We start from the raw sequence: 25,884 nt of genomic DNA, 5'->3' as shown, positions 1-25,884 counted from the left end.
TCTCTCTAGCTCGTTATTGATGGTGAGCCTTTGTGTCCCTTCTAGTACACTCAACCATTGGGGTTACCATAACAACAGTAGTTTCCCTACTAAACCTCCCAAAACTGGAACTGCTCTCTCTCTCTCTCGCTGTGTGTGTGTGATGGTCAGCATGCTGTGGTCCTGAGGTGAGTTTAATTTGGGTCACTGGTTATGAATAGCTCTTTCCAGTATGCACTGTTACACTGACCTGTGTGTGTGTGCGTGCGTGCACGGTCCTGTTCCTTCGTTACCCTGCAAGTTCCTTCGTAATTTTTAGGATGACAAGTATAATGTTATAATATAGTACAATAAAGTATAAAACAGTTTCATTTTAGATCATATAATTGATTTAGTTTAAAAACTTAAAACTAGTTTCGATTTCAGGTTGTATAATTAATATAATATAAAAATGTATATTAACTTTCATTTCAGATCAGTATATAGTGCAGGTTAGTATAATGCATGTTACTTATTATTAGATTCACTCTAATAACAACTTTACAAGCATTTGCTTTATAGAACTTTTGGTATACAGTTAGTATCCTTCAGGTCCCTCCAGGATTTTGCATTTTTGTGATTGCAGAAATGAATGCAATATTCGGAGGAGCGTGCAATTTTCCAAATTTTCCGCAGATTTGAGCCGAGACGTGTCATGTGACGGCATCACGACATGCGTTCAGCCAAAGTGATCTTCCATTCACATGCGTAGAAAATGAGTAAAGCTCTGATTTACCAACAAAAATCACTGAGAAAGAGTGCGCACAACTATTTCGTGTGATCGCTATTTCGCTGCTTCGAGTAGCTTTTTGTAAAAAAAAAAAAATCATAAAAAAACTTGCATTTCAAATTTTGAAAAAACCCACAACAAAATCCTGTACGGACTGACTGCCATTAGTAATTTTAAGTAGTTATAATTAATATAAAAATAAATTATAATTGGTTTCTGGTTACTTGGTTATAATTCCCCATTTTGAATGAAATAACTCTATATTATAGCAGTGTAGTTACACATTAGTTTGCTGTAACCTGTAGTAATTAAGGAAAGTGGCTTTTGCTGAAGTAGTTGCTTTAAAGTGTGTGTGTGTGTGTGTGTGTGTGTGTGTGTGTTAGCACAATGAAGACGGAGCACAGAGCTCACTCACATGGGAACTGCAGTGGGGGGTCTTTATGTGGCACGTTGAGCTATTGATCAGAGATTAAAAACCTTCCTTCTGTTAAGGTGTGTGTGTGAGAGTGAGTGGGGGGTTCTGGAAACCAGCTGACTAACTTGTTCGTTTTTACACATACACACACTTGAACTAAAGATGCGCCACTTGGATTATTCATCTATGAGAAAGAAAGAATAAAGAAGAATGCAAACTGACAAAGACAGCAATGAGAGAGGGGTATATATTTAGAGAGAGAGAGAGAGAGAGAGAGAGAGGAAACAAAACCTCAAAGAAATCAGAGAGACAGAGCAGTTCTGTGGAAGCCTGTAGTGTGGAGGGGTGGAGCTACAGGGGTAGTGTGTGTGTGTGTCAGTGTATGTTTCTCGCACAGACAGAGAGGTCAGTTCGCTGCAGCTGCTACGAATAAACTCGATTTACGGAGTGTGCGGGTGAGCACACACGCTCCGTTCTCCCTGTGTGTGTGTGTGTGTGTGCGTGCGTGCTTGCGTGTGCGTGGGGGATTAGTTAGACCGAGAGTGAGACTACACTGGAATACTAAGTGGAAATGCAAAGAGGAGAAACTTTTAAAACTACACGCACACACCATCATGCCAACGGGTGAGATATATACACACACACTCTCTCTCTCTCTCTCACACACACACACACACGCAATGTATACTGCTGTTTGCTTTTATTGTTTCAAGATTTGTTTCAGTTGAAATTGTGTGTGTGTGTGTGTGTGTGTGTGTGTGTTCCTTTTCAATCCCTGTGTGATCCCAGTGTGAATAGTAGGTGTTTATGTATTTTACTTCATCACTGCCCAGAAAGTTCTGTGTGTGTGTTTGTGTGTGTGCGCACACACACTCTGTCTTTTGGCATGTTCTGAATAAACTGTGTGTGTGTGTGTGTGTGTGTGTGTGGGGTTTATTTTCAGTGGACTGTTTTGCCGTGATGGATAGTATATTATTCTGTCTCTCTTTCCCTCCCACCCCCACTGACATAAATTAGTCTCCCTTAGTGTGTGTGTGTGTGTGTGTGTGTGTGTGTGTGTATGGGCTGATGGTGAGATAAGAACAGTTTAGACAATAACAACTCCCTCAAAATGAGATGGTCAGTAAGAGAGAGACTGTCAGTAAGAGAGAGAGACAAAAACAGAGAGACAGCGAGAGAACACAAGCTGATGGAAACGGAGTGATGGACAGATAGAGAGACAGACAGACAGAGAGAGAGCCAGACAGGAGTTGGTGTGTTAGCATTTCAGATGGAACTCTGAAGTGTGCACTACTTCCAGTTCTCTTTAACAAGCACAGTGCATTATGGGTAATCTGTACCACTGAGGGTACTTCCATCTAGTTAGCCTTGCTGCTAAATAAAATGCTAGAACACACACGTGCACACACACAGATGTGCGTGTGTGTGTTCTAGCATTATTGGTAGGTAACATGATACACTGCTTAAAGTCAAGGCTAATCATTTTGCTAGCTACCTGTTAGATTGTGCTAACTATGTTACCCATAATGCACTACATTATGTGTATGTTAGTCTTAACAACATTATCTCTAGCTGAAGCTCAGGTGTGTTTAGCGTCAGTGTTTCCTCAGTCAGGCTTGCACAATGTGATCATTAGCCAGTTAGCTGTCAGCTAGCAACTAAGCTTATATTTATGAACCAGTTACTATGATACTCATTATCTACCGGTGTTTGGTTTTAATTACAAATTAATTAATTACAATTAATTAATTGTAATTACAGTGTCATGTTCGTTGAACAAAGTGTTTTCGCAGTAATTTATCAACACATCTGAGGTAAATGTTGACCTTCTCGACGATCATGTCCATGGTCACTGAACCTGATGGACAGTGTGAGACACAAACGATGTGATTGGACACTCAGCTAACGTGCTAAGGGCCTGTTAGTGTTTATTTACTTCCTATTCCCCGTAAACAGCAGAGTGTATTATTGGTAATTTGGACCATTAAGGCTATTTGGGTTACTTACGGTACTTCTGACTAGTTAGCGTTGTTGCTAAAAGCCTTAGAACACACATGTAGTATGTGGAACTTTTTTATATTTAAAGGCAACACAATACACTCGCTGTTCATGTGAGGCTAACAATTAGCGTTAGACGCTGATTAGCAGCGTGTTTGTTTTATATAAATATTCCGACTGTTTTTTGTTCATCGTTGCAGAATGAAGCACAAAGCAGTATGGCTGTAAGACCTTTTAATAAATAACTCACAGGTATAAAGTGCTGACATTTACACAGCTGAACTGTGCTGTTTAAAGAACAGTTAGCTCCGCCCACACAGTCTGATTGGTCGAAAATACAGCAGAAACTAATGTAAAAGTTTAAACAGTGTTAGAAGTGATGTAGGATGAACATGGCTGAACACCACGCTACACGTTCGCTTCGTATTAATATGGTACTGCTGTGTGTATACGTGTGTAATACAGTTGTTATAACACAGCGCTGAGTCACTGTGGGTCGAAACTCGGGAAACTGATACTCAGGAGACAGACTGTTACAGAAACATGAGCAAGTCCCACTCTACAGCGTGATAGAGAGATAACGAGGGGGGGACGATGACAGAGGGAGAGGGATTGAGAGAGGGAGAGATGTGGAGTTTCTCCTCATGTCTTTGTGTGTGTGTATGAGAGAGAGAGTGTTAATCCCATTCGTTATGGACATGCAGCTTCTTCTCTGTGTAAAATGCACATCAAGATAAAGCTGAGTTAGGGGTGTGTGTGCTGTGTGTGAGAGAGAGCTTTATGATATCATCCTGTCTGTGTGTTTAACCTGCTGCAGAAGATACATCACCGGATCACTGGAGTGTGTGTGTGTGTGTGTTGGTGGTTTTTTTGTTTGTTTGTTTCTTTTAAAAAGTAATGTTGTGTCTGTGTGGTTTAAAGTTGTGCCCTGACTTTGATGTTTATCAAAGATATTTTTAGTACACAGTTTAGTATTCAGAAGTTGTTGTGCGAGTCTGGAGAACTCAAATAGCCGAGTCTGTTTGTGTTTGTGTGTATACATGTATGATACACACACTCATTTTGAGTTTTAACGCACAATCAGAGAACAAACACACACACACAACGTTAATTTTTATTGCATTTCCTGGTTGCCTTTCTTCTAATTTTAGCTCCTCCCACTGAGGAAGAAATCGAGGAAAAATGTAATTTGCCAATTGGAGACTCTAAACATTATTGATGTTACACAGGACATCTGCATCCACACACACACACTGAATATAACATGTGAACTCGCATGATGTCACACACTTAAACATTATTTTAAGTCTAAACAGAATTCTCTCGATGTGTTTAAAGTCTGCAAAACAGAAGTGGAAGATTTGATTCACTTCTATGCCAATAATAATAATAATAATAATAATAATAATAATAACAATAAGCGAGGGCTAAATCTTCCATCAGCTGAGGCGTTTGTCTATGGCTTCTTTGTCATGACTTCATATATATATATATATAAAAATATAGATGGAGCTGGATGGAGCTCTGAGTCCCTGAGCGAGTGAACCAGCATGAGGACGAGTTTCTGAACGAGACTCTATAGTTCTTCTATGAGTGGCTCTGGATAAGGGCGTCGGCTAAACGCTGTAAATGTCATAAACATAAACAGTTTTATCTCCACACTATATTACAGATATATATAAGTGCAGTAATCCATGCATATGACATGATCTGAAGTCGATCCAGTCAAGGTTTACATGAGTTAGTGTTCATGTGTGTAAATGTACACACACTCAGGAGCTCGAGCAGAACACCGACGCTTGTCCGAGTTTACAGGATTTTTACAAGTAAGAAATTTCATGTATAAACACTCGTACTAATGATTTACGAATAAATCCGTTTGTATCCAGTTTGTTCATTTAGGCTCATAGTTTCTTTAACACACATTTACTTAGTAAATATTATTCATTTTGTGTGTCTTTGTAGTCTCTCGTTGTGTGTGATAATAAAACACACTTCCTTAATGATGGTGGACTTTGATCAAGTCACAGGATTCTCATCACCTCTCTCTCTCTCTTGCTCCCTCTCCATCTCTCTCCCTCTCTCTCGCTCTCTCTCTCCCTCTGTCTATCTCTTCCTCTCTCTCTCTCTCTCCATTTTTCTCATATTGAGAAGGTAAAGTAGGTTAAAGGTGCAATAATAGATTTTTAAATTTCTTACTAGTACGAATAACCTGGAGAAATATCTAGAACATGATAAAAATAATGGTTTAAGGCAGGACCTCCACACAGGTGTATTACGAGACTGACTTGTGTTACGATCCGGAAAGTTTATTTGTGTTTACACGGGTTTCTCGTTAGCTATTTTACAAGCCCAACCTTAGTCAGACATCCAGCTCAGACGCATCATTCTCCTGTGAGCTAAAAACAAAATAGTCTGTGCTTCAAAATAAACTTGAAAGAAATGTGGAAAACCCCTGAATAAACTCTGGAAGAACTTTTCCTTTAAAGTCCTGTACTACAGGTGATGAAGAGGAGGAAGCTGGACTCAGGATTAGTGACGTCGCTCCTCGACAGGAACGTTAACACAATCTGTGTAAACTTTTGTATAAAATCTGTTTAAATGATCGATTTTGCGTGACGTTTTTTTTTCATTACAAAGAGAAACATGAGCGCGACTGCACCGGTCAACGTCCCCCTACATCACCGAGTCGAATTGTGCATGTTTATGGCTTGAATTTCGGAGTGCTCTTGAAAGTGATGTCATGAGAGATCTTTCTAATGCTAACTCTATTGAAACATGTAGGTTCTGGAGGCAGAGCTTTGGCTCCATAGTTGCAGATAGGGGGCGGGATCAAGGAGTAAAAAAAAAGTTCTTATCTTATTCAACTCCACCTGTTTACTGTTTAGTGACCAAATTTCAACAAAGCCCCTTTAAAAGGTGTGTGTCTGTCTGTCTGTATATGGGCTTGTTTGATGTGTAAAATGGACCAATGTGTAGTTGTAGAGAAAGACAGACAAAAGGAAAGAGACAGAAAGCGTCTTTTGTTCTTCACACTGCAGGTTTGAGTTTGTCGTGGATGCGAGTGTATACACCGACACACTGCCAAGCATCGGGAAAATAACGTGAATGAATACAATTATTAATAATTAACACTAAAATTAAATAATTTATTGTTGTGGAAGAAGATACTGCGCGTCCGAGCTGGAAGTGACGGAGGGAGCAGGAAATATTACAGATTTAAAAGAACCTTTAAAAAAACCAACTCTTAAACATGATGAATAAAAAAGATACAGAGGAAAGAAAGAAGAGGAGGATAATAGGAAAGAAAGAAGAGGAGAGAGAGAAAAAACAAAAGAATGAAACTGAAAAAACCGAGAGAGAGATTTAAATACGGGAAAAATGAATAAAGGAAAATGAGTAGAGATAAAGAAAACAGAAAAACAGATTAAAGTGTTTGTGTGTGTGTGTGTGTGTGAAGAACAGACAAAGAGGTAAAATAGAGCAGCTGCATCATTTTCTTTTATCCCTTCATCCTTTTATCCCTGTGTCAAAAGCAGCAGTCACACACACACACTCTTTCATAATCGCTGTATAATCCCAACCCATAACACTCGGTATCACTGATAATCTGATCACTATCTGATTTCAGCAGTATACAGTGCTGTGAAAAAGTATTTTCCTGATTTCTTCTGTTTGTGTATATCTCCTACTAAATAGTTTAGTTTTAGATCTTCAAACGAAATACAACATAAAAAAGGCAACCTTTTTTAAAACACGCAATACAGTTTTTCTTTTTTTTATTCAACCAAAAAAAAGTTATCCAACATCTAGCACCCATTTGAAAAATTAATTGCCCCCTTAAATTTAAAATCTGTTTGTGCCGCATTTAGCAGCAATAACTGCAACCAAACTCTTCCAATAACTGGAGATCAGACTTCCACTTGTTTCTAGGACTAGGACTTACTCCTATACTGTGGATCGTTGTCTTGTTGCATAATCCAGTTGCGCTTGAGTTTTAACTTACGGACTGAAGACCATAGGATTTTCTGGTAGAGAGCAGAATTCATGTTTCCCTCAATTACTGCACGTTGTCCAGGCCCTGAAGCAGCAAAGCATCCCCACACCATCACACGCCTCCACCATGCTTATGCACCAGGTATGATGTTCTTTTTGTGGAATTCGGTGTTTGGTTTAGGCCAGATGTAATGGGATTCCTGTCTTCCAAACAGTTCCACTTTCACCTTAACAGTCCACAGAACATTCTCCCAAAAGGTTTGAGGATCATCAAGGTGTGTTTTGGCAAAATTCAGATGAGCCTTAATGTTCTGGGTTAGCAGGGGTTTTCACCTCACCACTCTTCCATGGATGCCATTTTTGCCCAGTGTCTTTCTGATAGTGGAGTCATGAACAGTGACCTTTTTTGATGAGAGAGGCCTGTAGGTCCTTTGATGTTGTCCTTTGGCTCTTTTGTGACTTCCTGGATGAGTCGTCACTGTGCTCTTGGAGGAATTTTGGAAGGTCGGACACTTCTGGGAAGGTCCATCTCTGTGCCGAGTTTTTCCATTTGGAGCTAATGGCTCTCATTGTGGTTCTCTGGGGTCCCAGAGCCTTTGAAATAGCTTTGTAACCCTTCCCAGACTGATTTATTTCAATCACCACCTTCCTCATAATTTCTGGAATTTCTTTCCACTTTGGTGTAGTGTGTTACTGGGTAGGACCTTTTAACCAACTTCATGCTGTTGAAAAAGTTCTCTTTAAGTGTTGATTTGATTGAACAGGGTTTGCAGTAATCAGGCCTGGTTGTGTCTAGTCCAGCTGAACCCCATTTATCAATGCAGGTTCATAGATTTGGGGAATTGGTAACTACGGGGGCAAATACATTTTCGCACAGGCCCAGTTGGTATTGGATAACTTTTTTGCTTCAGTAAATAACATCATTTAAAAACTGTATTTTGTGTTTACTTAGGTCGCCTTTGTTTTATCTAAGATTTTATTTTAATTTCTGAAACAATTTAGTATGAGATACACAAAGCCAGAAGAAATCAGGATGCGGGCAAATACTTTTTTACAGCACTGTATATGAGAAACCGAACCAATAAATGAATAGAAATCTTTGTCGTTATGGAAACGTATCCCCTGCTTACAACACGTTACGTGCTGCGTGATATTCTCTCAAAAGAGAAGATGCTACATTAGCTAGCTAGCTAGCTGTGCTAACCGTGACAATGACGTCTAGTTAGCTACATAAAAACAATGCTAGCATGCTACGTGATATTCACTCGCAGTCTCTTGGTAGCTTCTTAGCTAACATACAAACACAGGTTTTTTAAAAAAAAAGCTTTTTAAATGGAGTCAGCTCTTGTAGCGAAATTTGAGCTAGTTAGCAAAATACACACGCAGCCCTTCACATGTTAACATTAGCTAGCTGAGTGTAACCATGGAAACCACTTCAAACAATAATCTGTATGTTGAATATCGCTGTACACTGTATAACAGATCAGTAACGCATGATTGGCTGAGAGATGTTTTTTTTTGTACGTTTCTGATTTTTTTTGTGTGTTTTTACGTGTGTGTGTGTGTGTGTGTGTGTGTGTGTGTGTGTGTGTAATAAGTGTTTAGGGTTTGTATCTGTGTAAACTACAGACTGCAGCAGGTTTAACATGAACACACACTCACTCAGAGAAATAAAGCTCAGGCTTAGAGCTCTAATTGGTTTGGTTTGTAAAGATCAGAGTGAACATGATCTCTCTCTCTCTCACTCACACACACACACACACACACACACACACACACACACAGGTACACCTACAATGTGCAGGGTTTACAGTTACCCGAGTTTGAATAAGTCCATGTAGCTTTTGAAGCTCAACCATACATCTGTGTGTGTGTGTGTATTATACACTATATAAAATGATAAGTGAGTGTTCTGAGAGAGAGCGAGAGAGAGAAAGAAAGAAAGAGTGTTTGAGGTGAATGGTGTTATTTTTTTAAGTGTGTGTTATTTATTTGAATGTGTGCAGATTATACTGAACACACACACACAGGTCTCTTTCTCACAGAGTGAAACGTCTCCATTACACTGTTAATCCGAACATTAAACCCTCTCTCATTCAGCCTCGAGTGTGTGTGTGCGCACGCACGCATGTTCTGCTCATTTACCTGCAGAAATCCGGAAAGTCTAGACTATGAGGCAGCTCAACACACTTTAAATATATACAAATAATAAATGTATATAAAGAGTGTGTGGTTTGGGACACACCCACAGTGCACTATATAGTGAATAGGGTGTGTGGTTTGGGACACGCCCACAGTGGACTGATGGGTTTTTTTCTATCTGTTTGTTTCAGAAGAGTTCTCGTTCTCCCCTGATGTCTTACCTCCACTCCCGGAGGTCCCCGTTCTCGAAGGGGCGGTGCTAAGCCGAGGGGCCTTCCGAAACCCCACCCTCAGACACTGCTCCTCCCACAGCATGGACTCCGCCCAGTGCAACGACCGGCCTGTCAGCTACACCTCCACCTCCTCCTCCGCCTCCTCATCACGGGACAGCCACTGCTCAGCCGTGTTGGGCTCCGCCCCCGAACGGGACAGAGACTCTGGGGCAATCCGACTGGAGCTCATCCCTGCCCGTCAGCTGGAGGAGGCGGAGCCACTTGCACCGGCCAATCAGGATGAGGAGCGTAAAGTGGCCTACGTGGACCATGTGGTGCAGGAGATTCTGGAGACAGAGAGGACGTACGTCCAGGACCTGCAGAGCATCGTCAAGGTGAGACGTGTGTGTGTTGTGCTATTGCAGCGTTTACTGTGAGTGTGTGCTTAGTGTGATTTAAGGGTGTGTGTGTGTGTGTGTGTGTGTGTGTGTGAGAGAGAGGTAAAGTGCACATATCCAGGTCATGACCCACAGGAAGGATAAATGAAGCACTTCCTCCCCCTTTCTCTCACTTTCTAAAGTGAGAAAAGTTTTGTAACAGGAACACCCTTACTCCAAACACACACACTGACAGATTGAGGTTGATGGATGGCTCTGCTGAGGAGAGAGGGAGTGAGGGATGAAAGAGGGGGAGAGCAGGATGGATAGAGTGAAGTGATAACTCAGAGGAAAATGGGTTAGAAAAACAAGAGCAGGAGAAAAGAGTTACACTTTATCTCACCGTGTGTGTGTGTGTGTGTGTGTGTGTGTGTGAGAGCTCACCTGAGGGCGTGAACCACATCCCTCTGAATAAGTCACACAAATACATACACCACCTGTGGATTATAATCTTCACCTCCCCAGCAGACAGGAGTTCTGTGACAAGCTAGATATGTGACAGTGTGTGTGTATGTCTGTCTGTGTGTGTGTGTGTGTGTGTGTGTGTGTGTGTGTGTGTGTGTGTGTGTGTATATTACAACGTGTGTAAACAACTTTAATATCTTTGGTAACCCTTATCATCTCTCTCTCCCCTTCTCTCCTTCTCTTGCTCTTTTTTCTTTCTGTCTGTCTCTCTCTCTTTCCATTACTCTCTCTATCTCTCACTCTCTATCTCTCAGGATTATTTGGAGTGCATCAGTAATCAGTCTCGTCCCATGTTGGGGTTGGAGGACAGGAATTCGCTGTTTGGAAACATCCGGGAAATTTATTGTTTCAATAGGTAACACACACACACACACACACACACACACACACACACACACTAGCAGGAAGTAGTATTAGACAATGCACAGTGGTGTTAATGTGTGTTGTGTACTGAAGTACACACAGTGCAGCTGTTATTCATGTACAGAGTGGGTGTTATTACTGCTTATAACATGTCATTAATGTCTCTCCCCCTGTCTCACCACTCGATATAGTTTCCATATGGTTTCCTAATTTAATATAAACCTCGATCGATTGGGCTCAAATCAAATAAATCGTGATGAGTTACTGCGCTTTTATATACACATTACACCCGAGTTTAAATCACAAGTGTATTCTTACACGCATTTATATTTATACAGATTTATCATGCTTATGTCAAATCATTCAATCAAGCCTAATTTACCTAATTTACTGTAATACGGCTCCGGGTTTTTCTGGGTTTCAGGTGCTGTTAGACGCAAGTCAGAATAACTTCCATTTCTACCACTGAGTTGTTTTTTTTTCTTTTTTTTTTTTTTTTTTTGCCGATCACACATCATTTTTAGCCCTTTGAGGTTTATGGGCGTCAGCAAGTGCAGATCAGCTGTGCATCATTTACAGCCAACAGGCTTTCGTCAATATTCGTCAACATTCATCAATATTCATACACGAGTCTGAAGAAAATCAGTTTTAATAAAATTGAAAGTTTTTATATTATCTTTTGCGTGTGTGTGTAGGGATCTCCTGCATGATTTGGAAAAGTGTAATGCAGACCCAGTGGCCATCGCTCAGTGTTTTGTAGTGAAGGTAAAGATCTGTCTGTCTGTCTCTCTCTCGCTGTCTGTCTCTCTGTTTCTCTCTGTCTCTCTCTGTCTGTCTCTCTCTCGCTCTCTCTGTCTCTCTCTCTCTCTCGCTCGCTCTCTCTCTGTCTCTCTCTCTGTCTGTCTGTCTCTCTCGCTCTCTGCCTGTTTCAGCCTGTATCTGCTACAGTTGTTTATAAAGATAAACACACTCTATTTTCACCACTTAATCCAAATAAATGCTTTAATTTATATCAGATATAATTTTTTATTTGTGGGTTTATAAAACATTGTGAGTGCGAGTAAGAGAAAATGGGCTTTTCCTGTAAATGCTGAATCAGGAACTTTCACTGGATTAACAAGACCTCACTCTCTAACCACTCACACACACACACACACACACACACACATTTGTATGCTCTCTCTCTCACGTACACACACGAAGCATCGCACTCACAAACACTCACACACACACTCATACTCTCTCTCACACACACACACACACGAAGCATCGCACTTGCAAACACACACACATTCATACTCACTCACACAGCAGCGCACTCACAAACACACACACACGAAGCATCGCACTCGCGCACACACACACTCGCGCACACTCATACACACACACACGAAGCATTGCACTCAAAAACACACACTCATACTCACACACACGAAGCATCGCACTCGCGCACACACACACTCGCGCACACTCATACACACACACACGAAGCATTGCACTCAAAAACACACACTCATACTCACACACACACACACACACGAGAAGCAGCGCACTCACACACACACACACAGAAGCTCACACACACATACACGGAGCAACTCACGCACACACAGCAGCGCACAGACACATGCTCACCGCTGTTCCTTATTTTAAACAAATGTTTGTGTTCATCAGGAAAACAGCTGATTATTTCAGTTTTTAATTAGAGACCTGTGTGTGTGTGTGTGTGTGTGTGTGTGTGTGTGTGTATACTTCATGTCTATAAATACAGGGAACTACACAGAGGGTGCACACACACATCTGGTTGTGTTTGAAGCTGATGTGTGGTTTCCAGGCATTTGGAGATCAGTGCTCTTCAATTTACATCTTTTCGTGTGTGTGTGTGTGTGTGTGTGTGTGTGTGTGTGTGTGTGTGTGTGTAGGATAGGGAAATTTGGGATCAGAGACAAGCTGAGAGAGACATACAGACAGAGAGACAGACAGAGGAGAGCTTTGATACTTGATGCTCTGTATTTTTCGCTGAGTGTTTGATGATAATGGTGGAGCAAGTGAAATGGAACCACACACACACACACACACATGCTTCTCTACACTTAATTCTCTCTCCTTCATTCATAGTGTCTCTTGCCCCCTCTTTCTTTACCATTCTTTGAAACTTAAAGCTTTCCCAGAATAAAGAAGTGTGTGTGTGTGTGTGTGTGTGTGTGTGTGTGTGAGTAATGACTGTTTCTGTTTTTCAGAGTGAAGAATTTCATATTTATACACAGTACTGCACTAACTATCCAAGGTAAGGCATGAACCCTACACACACACACACACACACACACACTCACACACACACACACACAGAGTTATGAGTACAGCAGTACAGCAGTGGCTGACCTCCTGATGACCTTTGGTGGTGTGTGATTGTGTGTGTATAGGTGTCTTCTACTATTGTCTCGTATACATGGAACATGAGCCTGTGTGTGTGTGTGTGTGTGTGTGTGTTAAAATATAATTTTCTGCTGTTGTTGCTAAAGTAGCATTCAGACCAAATCACAGATGGGGGGAGGTGACAGTAGGGCGGGGCCACATAACAGAACAATCCTATCGAGATTCTCAAAGGCGTTTCTACGATACACTATGGCTGTGCTCCCTGGGTGGGAGGGGCTTACTCTCTCTTGCCTGTCAATCACAGACACTAACCATTCATCTGCATCTGTGAACTCATTTATGAGGAAGAGGGCAGATAGTGCTTTCCATGTGGGGTGTGTGTGTGTGTGTGTGTGTGTGTGTGTGTGTGTGTGTGTGTGTTGGACACTGTGCCGTGTGACCCTGCTTGGGGTCACCAGCTGTATAAGGGTGTGGAGTGAACCAGACAAGAAGCTATTCAAACACACACACACACACACACACACACACACACAAGTGCTCTGAAGACAGTGACTCAGGTCAGATTTCCAACTGGGACAATGTGGGGCCTGTGTGTACGATGCTGGAATAAACACGCGCACACACACACACACACACACACACACAGTGAAGTGTGTTGAGTCAGTGCAGTACACCAGTAAGTTGTCCAATATGCTGTAAAACCAGGCCTTTAACATTCAGGTGTGACCTCCGTTCTCTCTGTGTGTGTGTGTAGGTCTGTAGCCGTCCTGAGCGAGTGTATGAGGAATAAAGCGGTGGCGAAGTTTCTGCGTGAGCGTCAGGAGTGTGTGAAACATTCGCTGCCTCTCGGCTCGTTCCTGCTCAAACCTGTACAGAGGATCCTCAAGTACCACCTGCTGCTGCATGTATGACACACACACATACACTTAATAATTTTAATGATCTATTCCATGAAGTCCTTACAAAATGTCTTCTTTATCTTAATTTATATTATGTATTTTTAAAAAAATTTTTTACTGGTAGTAGCTAACTAGCAGGGCAGTTAGTTAGCTGTTTCGCTATTTATGATTAGCCGGTCCTGTGACGACCCTTATTTTACCTAGCTATTAGGTAGCTAGCTATTATAACTAGCTTTATTCAACAGTTACCCAAATGTTCAAATATTTTTTTTAAATATTAAAAATGATCTGTAAGTTCATGAGCCATGGCACAATGGCAGTGAGTACGGAATTTGGTTAGTGGGTTGATGCTAAGTGTTGGTGCTAACTTTCTATGTTGCACACCCTTTTTTATCATTTAACAAAATATCTGGGGTAAATGCCGATATTCCCAAAGGTTCGGTCTAATTTCCAAATTCATTCTGTCTTTTTATAAAGGATTTAATCATCACATGCTACCTAGCTAAATGGCTAAACTCAATCTTTAGCTAGTAAGTGTCTGTTTCCCAGTTGCCTAGCAACAGTGTTCTCATAACCTTAACCAGCATAATGTGTTTGTTGATTTCAGTCCTGTTATTCCTATTAGGTTTGTGACACGTGTGTGTGTGTGTGTGTGTGTGTGTGTGTGTGTGTGTGTGTGTGTGTGTGTAGGAGATCGCCACTCACCTGGAGAAGGACTCGAAGAGACATGCCGTGGTTCAGGAGGCCATCGACACCATGCAGAGGGTCGCCTGGCACATCAACGACATGAAGAGAAAACATGAGAACACTGTCAGACTGCAGGTAAAGTACACACACACATTATTGTGTCTTTTTAACTTTGAGAGAATAAAGAGAAGCTGGTGAGGGAACGACGGTTTATAGCTGCTGTAACGTAAACAAGAACAGGAATTTGCTTCCGTGATGTTCCACAACGTTAAATGTAACTATAAATGGATAAAAAGTATGACTACTTCTTCATTAATAAATAAAAAGATTTAATTGTTGGCAAGTTTGCTGTGCTATAAAAGGAATAAAACACTTGGGGATGTGAAATTTGTGGTAAATGTTGACACACCTTGTCGCTCTCTCTCTCTCTTTCTCTGTCTCTCTCCCTCTCTCTTTCTCTGTCTCTCTTATCTATCTGTCTCTCCCCCTGTCTTTTCCTCTCTCTCTCACTATCTGTCTGTCTCGCTCTTTTTCTCTATGTATGTATGTCTATCTCTCTCTCATTCTCTCTGTCTCGTTCGCTATCTGTCTCTCTCTCATTCTCTCTGTCTCACTCTCTATCTCTCTCTCTCTCTACTTCTCTCTCTGTCTCTCTCTCCATCAGGAGATCCAGAGTTTGTTGACGAACTGGCAGGGTCCTGATCTGATCGGTTACGGTGAGCTGGTTTTGGAGGGAACCTTCCGGGTCCAGAGGGTGAAGAACGAGAGAACACTCTTCCTCTTCGATAAACTTCTCCTCATCACCAAGAAACGAGAAGAAACCTATGCCTACAAAGCACACATACTGGTAACACACACACACACATGCGCACACACACACTTAAATAACTATTATGTTGAATGACTGTATCTGTGGTACATGTTATTTCCATCTCTCTGCAGTGCTGTAATCTGATGCTGGTTGAAGTCATTCCTAAGGAGCCGCTGAGTTTCAGTGTGTTCCACTATAAGAACCCCAAACTACAGCACACAGTGCAGGTAGACATATACATACACACACACACACACACACACACACGTACACACACACACACACACACACAGGAATGTCATGCCTGAGGGAGGTGTTTTGATGGATGGATGGATCATGTCCCTGAACTTTGGCCCAGTAACACAGCACACCCTACACAGGAGCCCCAACATGCCTCTGTGTGCGTGTGTGTGGGTATAAAAACTCACCCTGAGGTCAGTTCTGTTACGGCTGACCTGCAGGTCTCAACTTGACAGCTTAAAACATCAGTGTGAAATCTGTCGCGTTAGAAAACTGATATATGAGCTTGGTTTTAAGTTTGTATCGTTAGTAAATGTGTATAATTAAATAATAATAAATAATGAGACAGAGTTTATAACAAACATCTGGTTTCGGTTGACGTGCTGGGTGTGTGTCCCATTTTCAGGCCATTTTGTTTGGAGTTATTTTTGTGTCAACTCGTACATTCATTAATTTTCATTAATTTTATGAAACACACACACAAAATCATACTCGAGTTTATGTCACACAGATTAAAAGTGACCTACTTACAGGTTACCCTAAGCAAGAAATTAATATTCATATTAAATTATAATGTGGTCATTTTTTAATTAAGTATTAAAATCATAACTGATTAAATTATTTCTTTATATATATATATATATATATATATGTGTGTGTATGTATGTGTGTGTAGTGGTGCTTGCATAGCAAAGCATAACTATTGTTTTAAACATGATTTTACTTAATAGTATTTAAAGTATAATTAATAATTAATTAAAACGTCACTGAGAATTTTTACCATTATTTTTATGGTGTCTTGGCACTGAATTTCTGTGTGCATTTCCCGTATGTCAACATATAAATATCAGTTTTAATATTAATTGATTGATTTATTAATTAATTTATTTATTAATGAATGCATTTATAAAATAAATATAAATTATTCTGAAGGTTCACGTAAATACCATCTACCTTCTGTTTGTAGGCCAAGTCCCAACAGGACAAGCGAACATGGATCCAGCACCTGAAGAGGCTCATTCTCGAAAACCATCCAGCAAAAATCCCAGCCAAGGTCAGGACACTCACTCACTCACACTTAAACACTCACACAGACTTTCGCGTATTTTGTTTTGTCCATCCTGGTACCTAATCACTTTGAGATCCAGACTTATGAAGTTAATATTAGCCACAATTCCTGAAATTAAACCTGATGCTTGAACTCAGGTTCCAGGTCTCTTTTACACTAGGCTCAGCTTGAATGCAACGTAACCAGGATCTTTAGCTTCAGAACGAGCTCTATCTGAAACTATTTGTGCTTATGTGTGCTATCAATTTTGAGTTCCTGTTGGTAAATTAGTGCCACTTTCACCAAGGAACCAGGGAACGTAGGAAGACATTTGCTAGGGCTAACTAACAACAGCTTTATTCCTGACTTCTCAAATGTTAGCTAGCATGATGATAACTCTATCCAAACACACCAGCTCAATACTAATAGCTACTGTAGCTGTCACGAAACAAATACAGACTGCCGTGATAAACACTAAGTGTACACAGCAGCAGATCGACTTCTACTTGAAGCTGCCTGATGCTAAAAATATACCTTATGATTTTACAAATAAACGATTATTGAAAAAGTCAAGACTTAAGTACAAGAACAATATAATTGTATTTTTTTACTTTTTACTATTTAAGTTGTTAATATGGTTACATGAATAACTTGTATATAAATAAAGCCTACTGACTATTACAACACATTTAACCTACTACTTTTGCCGATATTTAACTATATTCAACAACATACAGAGAGAGAGAGAGAAAGAGAGCGTTAAAGGTCAGTGCTCTCATGCAGCCCTGGGATTTAAACTCGCAACCTTCCTGTCACCAGTTCTTAAAGTTACTGTAATTGATGAGAATTTGGGAAAGGTGTCATTAACATAGTGTTAAGTGCAGATCTTTTCACTTCTCACTGCTCACCCAGTTGATGTGACCTGATTCCTGAAATAAATTTAGGGCTTCAAAAGAAGCTCTTCTAAATGAAGTTGTCCCCTGACGTAAACGATGTCCTCTAAAACTTAAAAAAAAAAAAAAAAAAAAAAGTACATCATGCCCTCAAAACCACATCACGGGGGCTAGTTTCCAGGCTACAGACTAATCTTAGCATTAGACCATTGAGTATTTTTAACAGTAAATCACTTTGACCCTGAAAATGGGAAGAAATGTAAAGTAACTGGATGTTATATCTTTATGCAGGCCAAACAGGCCATTCTGGACATGGATGTGCGTAAGTATAACCTTGAATATTCCTACTGTTGTAATAATTCCACAGTTGTACCGGCAGCATTACTTTTCAAATATGTAATTGGATGTTCATAAAATTGGATGGATGGATGGACGGATGGATTTTTCAAAATGTCTGTTCACCTTCAATCCCTCTAGACCAGTGTAGCCCTGAGGGCCAGAACAGAATCAACCTGAAAGAAGGCCCTTCTCCCAGAAGAGCACGAAGGAAGACGGGTATGATTAACAGGAAGTTGACTAACCAGCTTTCTTTCCATTACTTTAATTTACTCTATTTAGAGTTTACTCTTAAAAAAAAAAAAAAAAAAAAACTTTTATCCTTTGCCTCTTTTCCCAGAACCCTTGTCCAAACTGCTGAAAAACAAACATGCAAGTAAGTAGGACTGCAAATATGAAAAATGTAAAGCTTATGTTTGACATTAGTTATAGTGTCTTGGCATCTGACTTGTTTACTGACCGAATTCTACTTAAAAAATTTTTTAACAGTATCCAGTCCAGATATACAGAAGGTATGTACATTTGCTCTTTTTTGAAACATGCATAAAACCACAAAACTCAAGACATTGGCAAAAAGTATAATAATAATAAAATTATCAAAAGGAAGCAAGGAAAGTGATTCATTATCTTTTTTTTTTTCTTTCTGGATCCCTTACAGCGAAGCAGTTTTGGCGCAACCCTTCTGTCTCCTGTAGTCCACCTGGGCACCATTGGTCGATCCCGCAGCCTTGTCAGCCAATCACAGGAGTCACTGGACCCTGGTGACCATGGTGACCACAGTGACGTAGACGAGAGATTACATCCACAGGATGCTGACGACGAAGATGACAGTGGACTGGTGAGTCATACTTTGACCTGTAACCTTCATCCCTCAAAATCTTATTAAAAATATATTGTTCAAAAACAGTAAATATGGCTTGTTTATAATCTGCCCCTTAAGTGATCTCTGGACCGATTAACCCCAAAAGTAACATGTTCATTCACATAAAAATGTTATGATTGTTGCAGGATGATCGACATTGATATCAGATCGAATCTGTTTTTTCCCCTCATTTTATGGGGTTTTACTGGGAATCCAGTCCTAATCTTGTGTAAAACATTGTGGGTGTTTAGGGTTCTGGAGGTAAGTTACGTGTACCTGGAAAGAGCAGCAGGAAAAGGCTGAATGCCCAGGTGTCGGTGGACAGCATCGACAGGTGGAAGAACCGCAGCCTTGACCATATTGATCTACAGGTGAGATAAACACAACCAAGAACCTCACAAAAAATTTTAATCCGTGGTAAAACCATATTAATCTCTGGGTCTTCTTTCCCAGACGGCCAAAGAATCTTTGCAGAAGGAGACAGTGCACACACCCATCCTACAGGTGACCTGTCCTCCTGAAACACAGGCTGACTTTTCCCATTTGCTGGGCACAAGCAGTGGACATTCTGTCCCAAACATATGGGCAGACCACAGAGTGCGTCGAGCCATGTTCCCTACTCGTCAAAAGACTGTCCAAATCGATGACGATGAAGACATTTATCAGATGTTTGTGCCCACTGAGAACGATACGAGTGGGCACGATGCAGAAAGCGATCATGACACAGTTGATGATCGTCCTGGACGACCGTGCAGCTGGCATATCGAACAGGCACAGTCGGCGCAGTTAGACCTCCCAGCCAGCAGGGGTAAAGTGTTACGCAGGGCAAGTAGTGTTGGAGAGCAACAAAGCGAGCGACAAAGTCCTACAAAGAGAGCTGTCCTCAAAGAGGAAGTACACAATAATACTGAGTCATCGAGTAACGAGATATCCGGGTCTTCGTCAGCGGAACAGCTAACGTTTGACGATATTGAGAATGTTTACGATAATATTAGCTATGAAGAACTGCAGGCCATGGGACTGATTCGGAAGGATCCGGAGGTTAACCAGTCCTCTTCAGAGGTTAAACCAGTTGTACCTCCGCAAATCTTAGTTTCTCCAGTTGAAATGGAGAGCTCATCTGAAAGCAACAGGTCCTCAGGCCAAGAGGGGGTGCCATTTGAATCTACTGATGTGCAGACACCAGAAGAAGAGGAAAATGTCTATGACACCATTGTGTTCCGTGAACTGCCGCCTTCTGCCACTGAGACGGGAAGAAGAAATGAACAAGCAGCCAAACAGGATAATATGCAATCACCCAAGACAGACTTGACAGTTAGCCAGAACATAGGAACCGTTGTTTTGGCTGAAAGACCAAATCTGGATCACACCAAAGTAGTGAATCGCCCCCTTCCTGAGATTCCCACTGTTTCAATTACTGATATGGACATACCGTTAACTTTGGATAAACCTTCCGAGCAGTCCGTAGCTGATCACATGTCGGAGCAAGTTGACGAGATCTGGAATGACCTGGAAAACTACATCCGGGATAATGAGAAGAAAGCAGACAAGCTACCTGCTGCATTCCCTATCAGTAGACCAGAATCACCACGCAAGGTGTGTGATTCACAAAGTAAAATGGAAAGTTCTTCAGATAAATTACACAGCTCTCCAAAAAAGGCAGTCAAATCTCAGCCGAAATCACAAGAATCCCAAGATAAGACACAAAATCCCCCACGAAAATCGCATCAATCTCCCAGCAAAAAATGTAATTCTGGGCGAAAAACTAGTGACACTCATGTCAAAACAGATGGTGCTAAGAAGGTGAAGAAAAGCACATCATCTCCCAGTTCTCCAGCCTTCCACCCAATTCCAACTTTCAAATTCCCAGTGCTCAGTGTTCCCAAACTTGTGCGAGAGCCTACATTTGAGATAGATGAACCTGAATCCCCTCCATCTACGCCTCCTACTACACCTTCTGTTCCACACGTCTCCAGCCCTGCTCCCCAGGTCTCCAGCCCTGCTCCCCAGGTCTCCAGCCCTGCTCCCCAGGTCTCCAGCCCAACTCCCCAGATCTCCAGCCCAGCTCCCCAGGTCTCCAGCCCAGCTCCCCAGGTCTCCAGCCCAGCTCCCCAGGTCTCCAGCCCAGCTCCCCAGGTCTCCAGCCCAGCTCCCCAGATCTCCAGCCCTGCTCCCCAGGTCTCCAGCCCAGCTCCCCAGATCTCCAGCCCTGCTCCCCAGGTCTCCAGCCCTGCTCCCCAGGTCTCCAGCCCAGCGCCACAGGTCTCCAGCCCAGCGCCACAGGTCTCTAGCCCTGTCAGCCAAGTCTCAAGCCCTATTCCTGAAATCCAAGTCTCCAGCCCTGAACCCCCACCCGGCACAGTCAAGAGCATCCGGAACAAATTAGCCAGGCTTAGCAGTGGAAGCTTCCGCATGGATGATGAGGACCCCCCTACACAGAAAGACTCTGAGATACAAGCACTATTTAGTGGTCTGGACCCTTCATTCCTTCCTCTGGCATCCCCTGGTCTTCTCCTGGCTGGAGATGCTGGAGACCAGCTGCTGGAATTAGGGGAGAAAGGTAGAAACAGAGTTTTCCTCATGGCCAGACAGTACAGCCAGAAGATCAAGAAGGCTAATCAGCTGTTGAAGATGAAGAGCATGGACCACGAGCCCAGCTGCGCAAGACTCAGGACCAATAAGGCAAAAGATTTAGCTGCCATTCTGGAAGAGAAGAAGCAAGGCGGAGCAGCTATAGGTGAGCTATCAGGATGTCTGTGGGTATTCGTCTCCCTGTGTGCTTGTATAGTTACTTTTTAAGTCCTGTGGTCTTTATTAACCCACAGATCAAGCTGTAAGAATAAACTAGAATAAAAGCTTTCATTTTAGTTTGTCACTTACTTCAGTGGCTTAAGATATTGTTTCTGTCTGTTTTTCCCTGAACCTGTTTTTGTTTCTCCTCTCTCTCTCTCTCTCTCTCTCTCTCTCTCTCTCTCTCTCTCTCTCTCTCTCTTTCTTTCTTTCTTTCTCTTGCATCTTGCATCTTCTTGGCTCTTCCCAGGAGCAAGGATAGCTGAGTATTCCCATTTATACGAGCAGGTGATGTTTAAGGAGCCTCCTACTACTCCTCCAGTGCTGAAATCTTCAGTCAGCGTATCAGGACCTCACCCATTTTCCTCACGCGCAGGCTTGGCTTCCTCCCCATCCCTGCCTGAGAGCGCCTTCCCAGAGACTGACTGGTTGAACTGCACCTATAGCAATGGTGAACTTGCTGGCTTTGTGTCCTGGCCTGCTGAAGTCGGAGGGTGCTCTTCGACCCCTCAGCGAAAGTTGTCCCCTGCAGTGTCCGTCCCTGCCTTGAAGAACCTCCCGCCATCTCAGAGCAATCCATCCAATCAGCGCTGGAGTGCCTGTGTGACTCCAGCCAGCAAAGATGACTCTGAACACATTTACAGCACGTTGGGGCAGCGCAGTTTTAAAACTCCGCCCTATAGCCGCTGTCAGTCCTCGTCCACTTTGGCTGAGCAGCAAGAGAAAGAGAACAGTGGGAGTATGGGTAATCTGGGACACACCAGTCGTCCAGGGGGCGCTGCGAATGCAGGGCGTGGTCTCGGGCCTCGGCAACACAGCCTTCCTGAGTGTCCTGCCCAAACGACCTCTGACCTTTCCCAGTCATGTGACCTCACACTAAGGGACTCTCAGCAAGTGTTGCTGCTGAACAGACAGTCAAATCTGAACGCGATCAGCGCTACGCAGAATTACCTGGCCAACTTCAAAGACAACGGCGATGACGATGACGATTACGTTGAAATTCGCTCTGAGGATGAGAGCGATAGCATGGAAAAGGGCTGTACAGCGAGCCCAGATTCAGCTCTGCACGGCTACATCTGGAATGACCCAAATGACAGTCAGCAAGCGCACAATCAGCCCAAAATTGTCCAGTCGCTGCGAGAGAAGTTCCAGTGCCTCGGTTCCAGCAGCTTTGCATAAGGAACAGGCATGACTGCCAGTGTGCACAAAAATAAAGGCAATTACAAATTACCATATGGAAAATGTTACACAATGTAAAGCACATTTATGGATTACAGCATTACGACAAAAAAATGAACATTCAGTTAGGTTAAACATTTTGCATCAGAGCTTCAGTGGATCGAAGTCCTTTACTATATGCACTATATTAAAAAAATCACTCAAATATAACACTTCATATTTTTCGTTCGTATAATTACTCATGATGCACTAAACACAGCTTGCCATTTTGCCATAGGTATAGTTTCAAAGTAAAATACTATTTAAATTCCTTTTTTAGCACGGTATTGATCTGGACTTGAACTCGCACGATTGGGCTGAGGACACTGTCTCAGTCTGAACGTCTCCCAGTCTGAGAGAGTGGATTTGTAAGTGTTAAAGAAATTTCCGTCAGATTTCAGCTTGGGGTTCATGGCTCCCTTGTCAATTACACTTTTATTTTTTCCCTTATTTTTACTCTATAGGTGCTCCGACCTGTCCATTGTCAACACTCCAGCATTGCCTTTCTCAAGCCATAACTTAGCAACCATTTTGCTAACAATTCCACTGCAAAACATATAAGGTAGTATTTGAAGAATTTTAACGCACTGATCCGATAAATTAGTGTCCGTTTGTAATTGATCAGGCCGTCTCTACAGTCGCTACATTATGAAAATTAGCTTAATATCCACTGTTACTGGTTATGTCTGCATGACCGTTTGTTCTCAAAGGCCAAAAATACATTTAAAATACACATATATTTTACTAGGAATCAATAGGAATCAATATATATTGTATATAAGTCATAGATATATTTTAGATAGTCTGAAAAAGGAGGCCTAGCCATGCTTGCCATTGGTTGGATAAAGTTTTTTTTGTTGTTGTTTTTTTTTTTTTCTTTTCCTTGATACATTTCCATTTAAACTATAGACATGACTACTGCAGTAAGCATCAAAAATGTATTTAGGACCGTCATTAATAAATAATAAGTCATAATTTTAGGCTAATTTTAATAATTTCTGAGAGTACCAGGTTAGCCACAGGTTGCTCACAGTAAGATCAGATGTATATTTCATTTAGATTTTTCTGGTTTAGTTATATTTTTCCACAATCACTTGCGCTCACCACTGTCAAACACCACAGCAGATTAATCAATAGTTAAATTACGTTACCAAAAAACACTGTTTCATCACTCACATCGTTCATCACTCGGTTGACACTTTTAGAATCTTGTTTAAATATTTCAGATTTTTATTTATTTATTTGCTTTCGTTACCATCCTGTCGAGATAGTCCAAGTCTGACGTAATGATATTTATTAAATATCTACCGTTGGTAGTTTGCAATAATTTGGTTTATGTTGTTTTCTATGACCGTTAATTATTTCCCCATGAGCACTGAGCAAGAATATTGCCATATTGAAACAAGATAAAGATAAAATGATTAAAAACCATTTGTTGTTATCAGTGTAAATGTTCCAAAATGGCTAATAAATATGAATGAAGTATGTTTATAAGTTCCATGTTTTGTTTTTTTGTTTTTCTTGTTTTTTTTCCCATTTGTACATGTTGTTTCACTGGGGACTGTTTATCATTCGTTCGTCTGGTTTGCACTTTTTTTATTTTTTATTGTTATTTTTTTATTTGTTAAGATGTAAATTTTAGGATAAGTGTTGCCATAGATTTGGTCAGTCTTACTTTTAAATTAAATGTACTGTACTTTGTTTTTATAAGACTGCCTAGTTGTAACTGCTCAAGGAAACTGATGTATCAGAGGCAATAAATAAATGTTCCGTTCAGACATGTTTGTGGTCATCATGCCTTTTTATTATTTATTTATTTATTTTAAAAATATAGATCAGCTCTTAGTGGGCTCCATTTCTTAATTAAAGAAGAGGGTTCCTGTAAAGATTTGGAGAAGCATCGAGTTTAAAGGCACTTTAAGGCACAAACTTTTGACACTTCCACAGTTTTCTGCACTAATATAGACTTAAATGCACACACTTCATGTTCTCTTCATGATACACTTAGTAAGCTTAGAAAGAAAATGTTTGTGGAAAACTTTTGTAGAATGGATTTTACAAGCAAAAACCCTTGAAGTAGAAAATTTGTGGTTTCTAAAGTCTGATTCAACATCTAGATCAATACGGTGTCTTATTGAAACAAAATTAAGATAAAGAAGAGACAATATTAGGAACACAGTCAGAAGATTGGATGATGCCACAGATTTTCCCGTTAGCAAACTTGAGAGAGAAAATGTGGTAGCACTGGCTAGTTGTTTGTTTGCTAAAGTGAAACTGACTTTTTTTTTTTTTTTTTTTTTTTTTACGAATACACCTAATGCTATTTTTCTTAAGGCAAATAAAGTTATGATACATATTTGAAGTACGGTATATTATACTATAATTAATGCCTTAGCACTGATCAGTACCATACTGAAACAAGAATTAGCAATGCTGTAATGTAAGTTTTTGGCGCCATCTAGTGTTAACAGAAAAACTGGGTTTTAAAAGTGTTTTACACCGCTCTACCTGACCTATACCTGATGTATATGAAGTTAAGACACTTTAAAGATAAAATGGAACCGAAAACAGAAGTTTTCAGAATCTTTTATATACTAGATGTATCTATATGGTGCTCCCTTTTCACTGATTTGATGTGGGATGGGTGGTGGTGGTGGCGGCGGCAGGGGTGCCAATACTTCGTGCACGTGACAGAAAGACTAAAATCAATAATTATACAGATGAACTGTGTGGTTGATGGACGGAATGGTGGCGTTTGGTACGTTTAAGACTAATTAATAATTATGAGGGCGATAAGGAAAGTGTGTATCACCCAAACATACTAGAGGCGCTATCGAGCTGAGAAAACATACCGACAACAAAATGAAGAAGTTCATCGTTTTTAATGGGAAATGTAGTTCATTGTACGTAAGGGCTCTGTAATACATCACGTCGTTTGACAAAAAAAT

General features: G+C 41.1%; 2 protein-coding genes across 3 annotated transcripts in view; both read left to right on the top strand.

The window, feature by feature from the left end:
• The window catches only part of prelid1b (PRELI domain containing 1b), a 32,224-nt gene extending 22,602 nt beyond the window's left edge, over positions 1-9,622 (top strand). Inside the window, exon 14 of the mRNA XM_053642566.1 lies at positions 9,491-9,622. The gene's annotated coding sequence lies outside the window, so the exon portion shown is untranslated. The remainder of the gene's footprint in view (positions 1-9,490) is intronic.
• LOC128618895 (pleckstrin homology domain-containing family G member 1) lies at positions 1,142-24,716 on the top strand. 2 transcript variants are annotated; one of them, XM_053642550.1, is made up of 19 exons: positions 1,142-1,787; positions 9,491-9,906; positions 10,668-10,768; positions 11,472-11,541; positions 13,017-13,063; positions 13,907-14,057; positions 14,742-14,873; positions 15,403-15,585; positions 15,681-15,776; positions 16,757-16,843; positions 18,022-18,052; positions 18,208-18,285; positions 18,407-18,442; positions 18,556-18,578; positions 18,725-18,904; positions 19,180-19,299; positions 19,382-20,938; positions 20,981-21,665; positions 21,969-24,716. In XM_053642550.1, exons 1-19 carry the CDS (start codon positions 1,778-1,780, stop codon positions 22,895-22,897), a joined length of 4,932 nt encoding a protein of 1,643 aa, XP_053498525.1. In that variant the 5' UTR covers positions 1,142-1,777; the 3' UTR covers positions 22,898-24,716. The 2 variants fall into 2 exon arrangements, with proteins under 2 accessions (XP_053498525.1, XP_053498524.1); XM_053642549.1 differs by having other exon boundaries at positions 1,143-1,787; positions 19,382-21,665.
• Positions 24,717-25,884: the final 1,168 nt, after the last annotated feature.

This window comes from Ictalurus furcatus, chromosome 15, assembly GCF_023375685.1.
Source record: "Ictalurus furcatus strain D&B chromosome 15, Billie_1.0, whole genome shotgun sequence".
NCBI lineage: Eukaryota > Metazoa > Chordata > Actinopteri > Siluriformes > Ictaluridae > Ictalurus > Ictalurus furcatus.
The sequence above is the reverse complement of the archived record's forward strand: the minus strand, read 5'-3'. Positions and strand labels throughout refer to the sequence as shown.

Excerpts from the sequence above, each read along its gene's own strand:
- LOC128618895 (XM_053642549.1), top strand. Across the intron at positions 13,064-13,906 it reads TACTGCACTAACTATCCAAG|GTCTGTAGCCGTCCTGAGCG; the intron begins GTAAGGCATGAA and ends GTGTGTGTGTAG. Across the intron at positions 21,666-21,968 it reads GCAAGGCGGAGCAGCTATAG|GAGCAAGGATAGCTGAGTAT; the intron begins GTGAGCTATCAG and ends GGCTCTTCCCAG.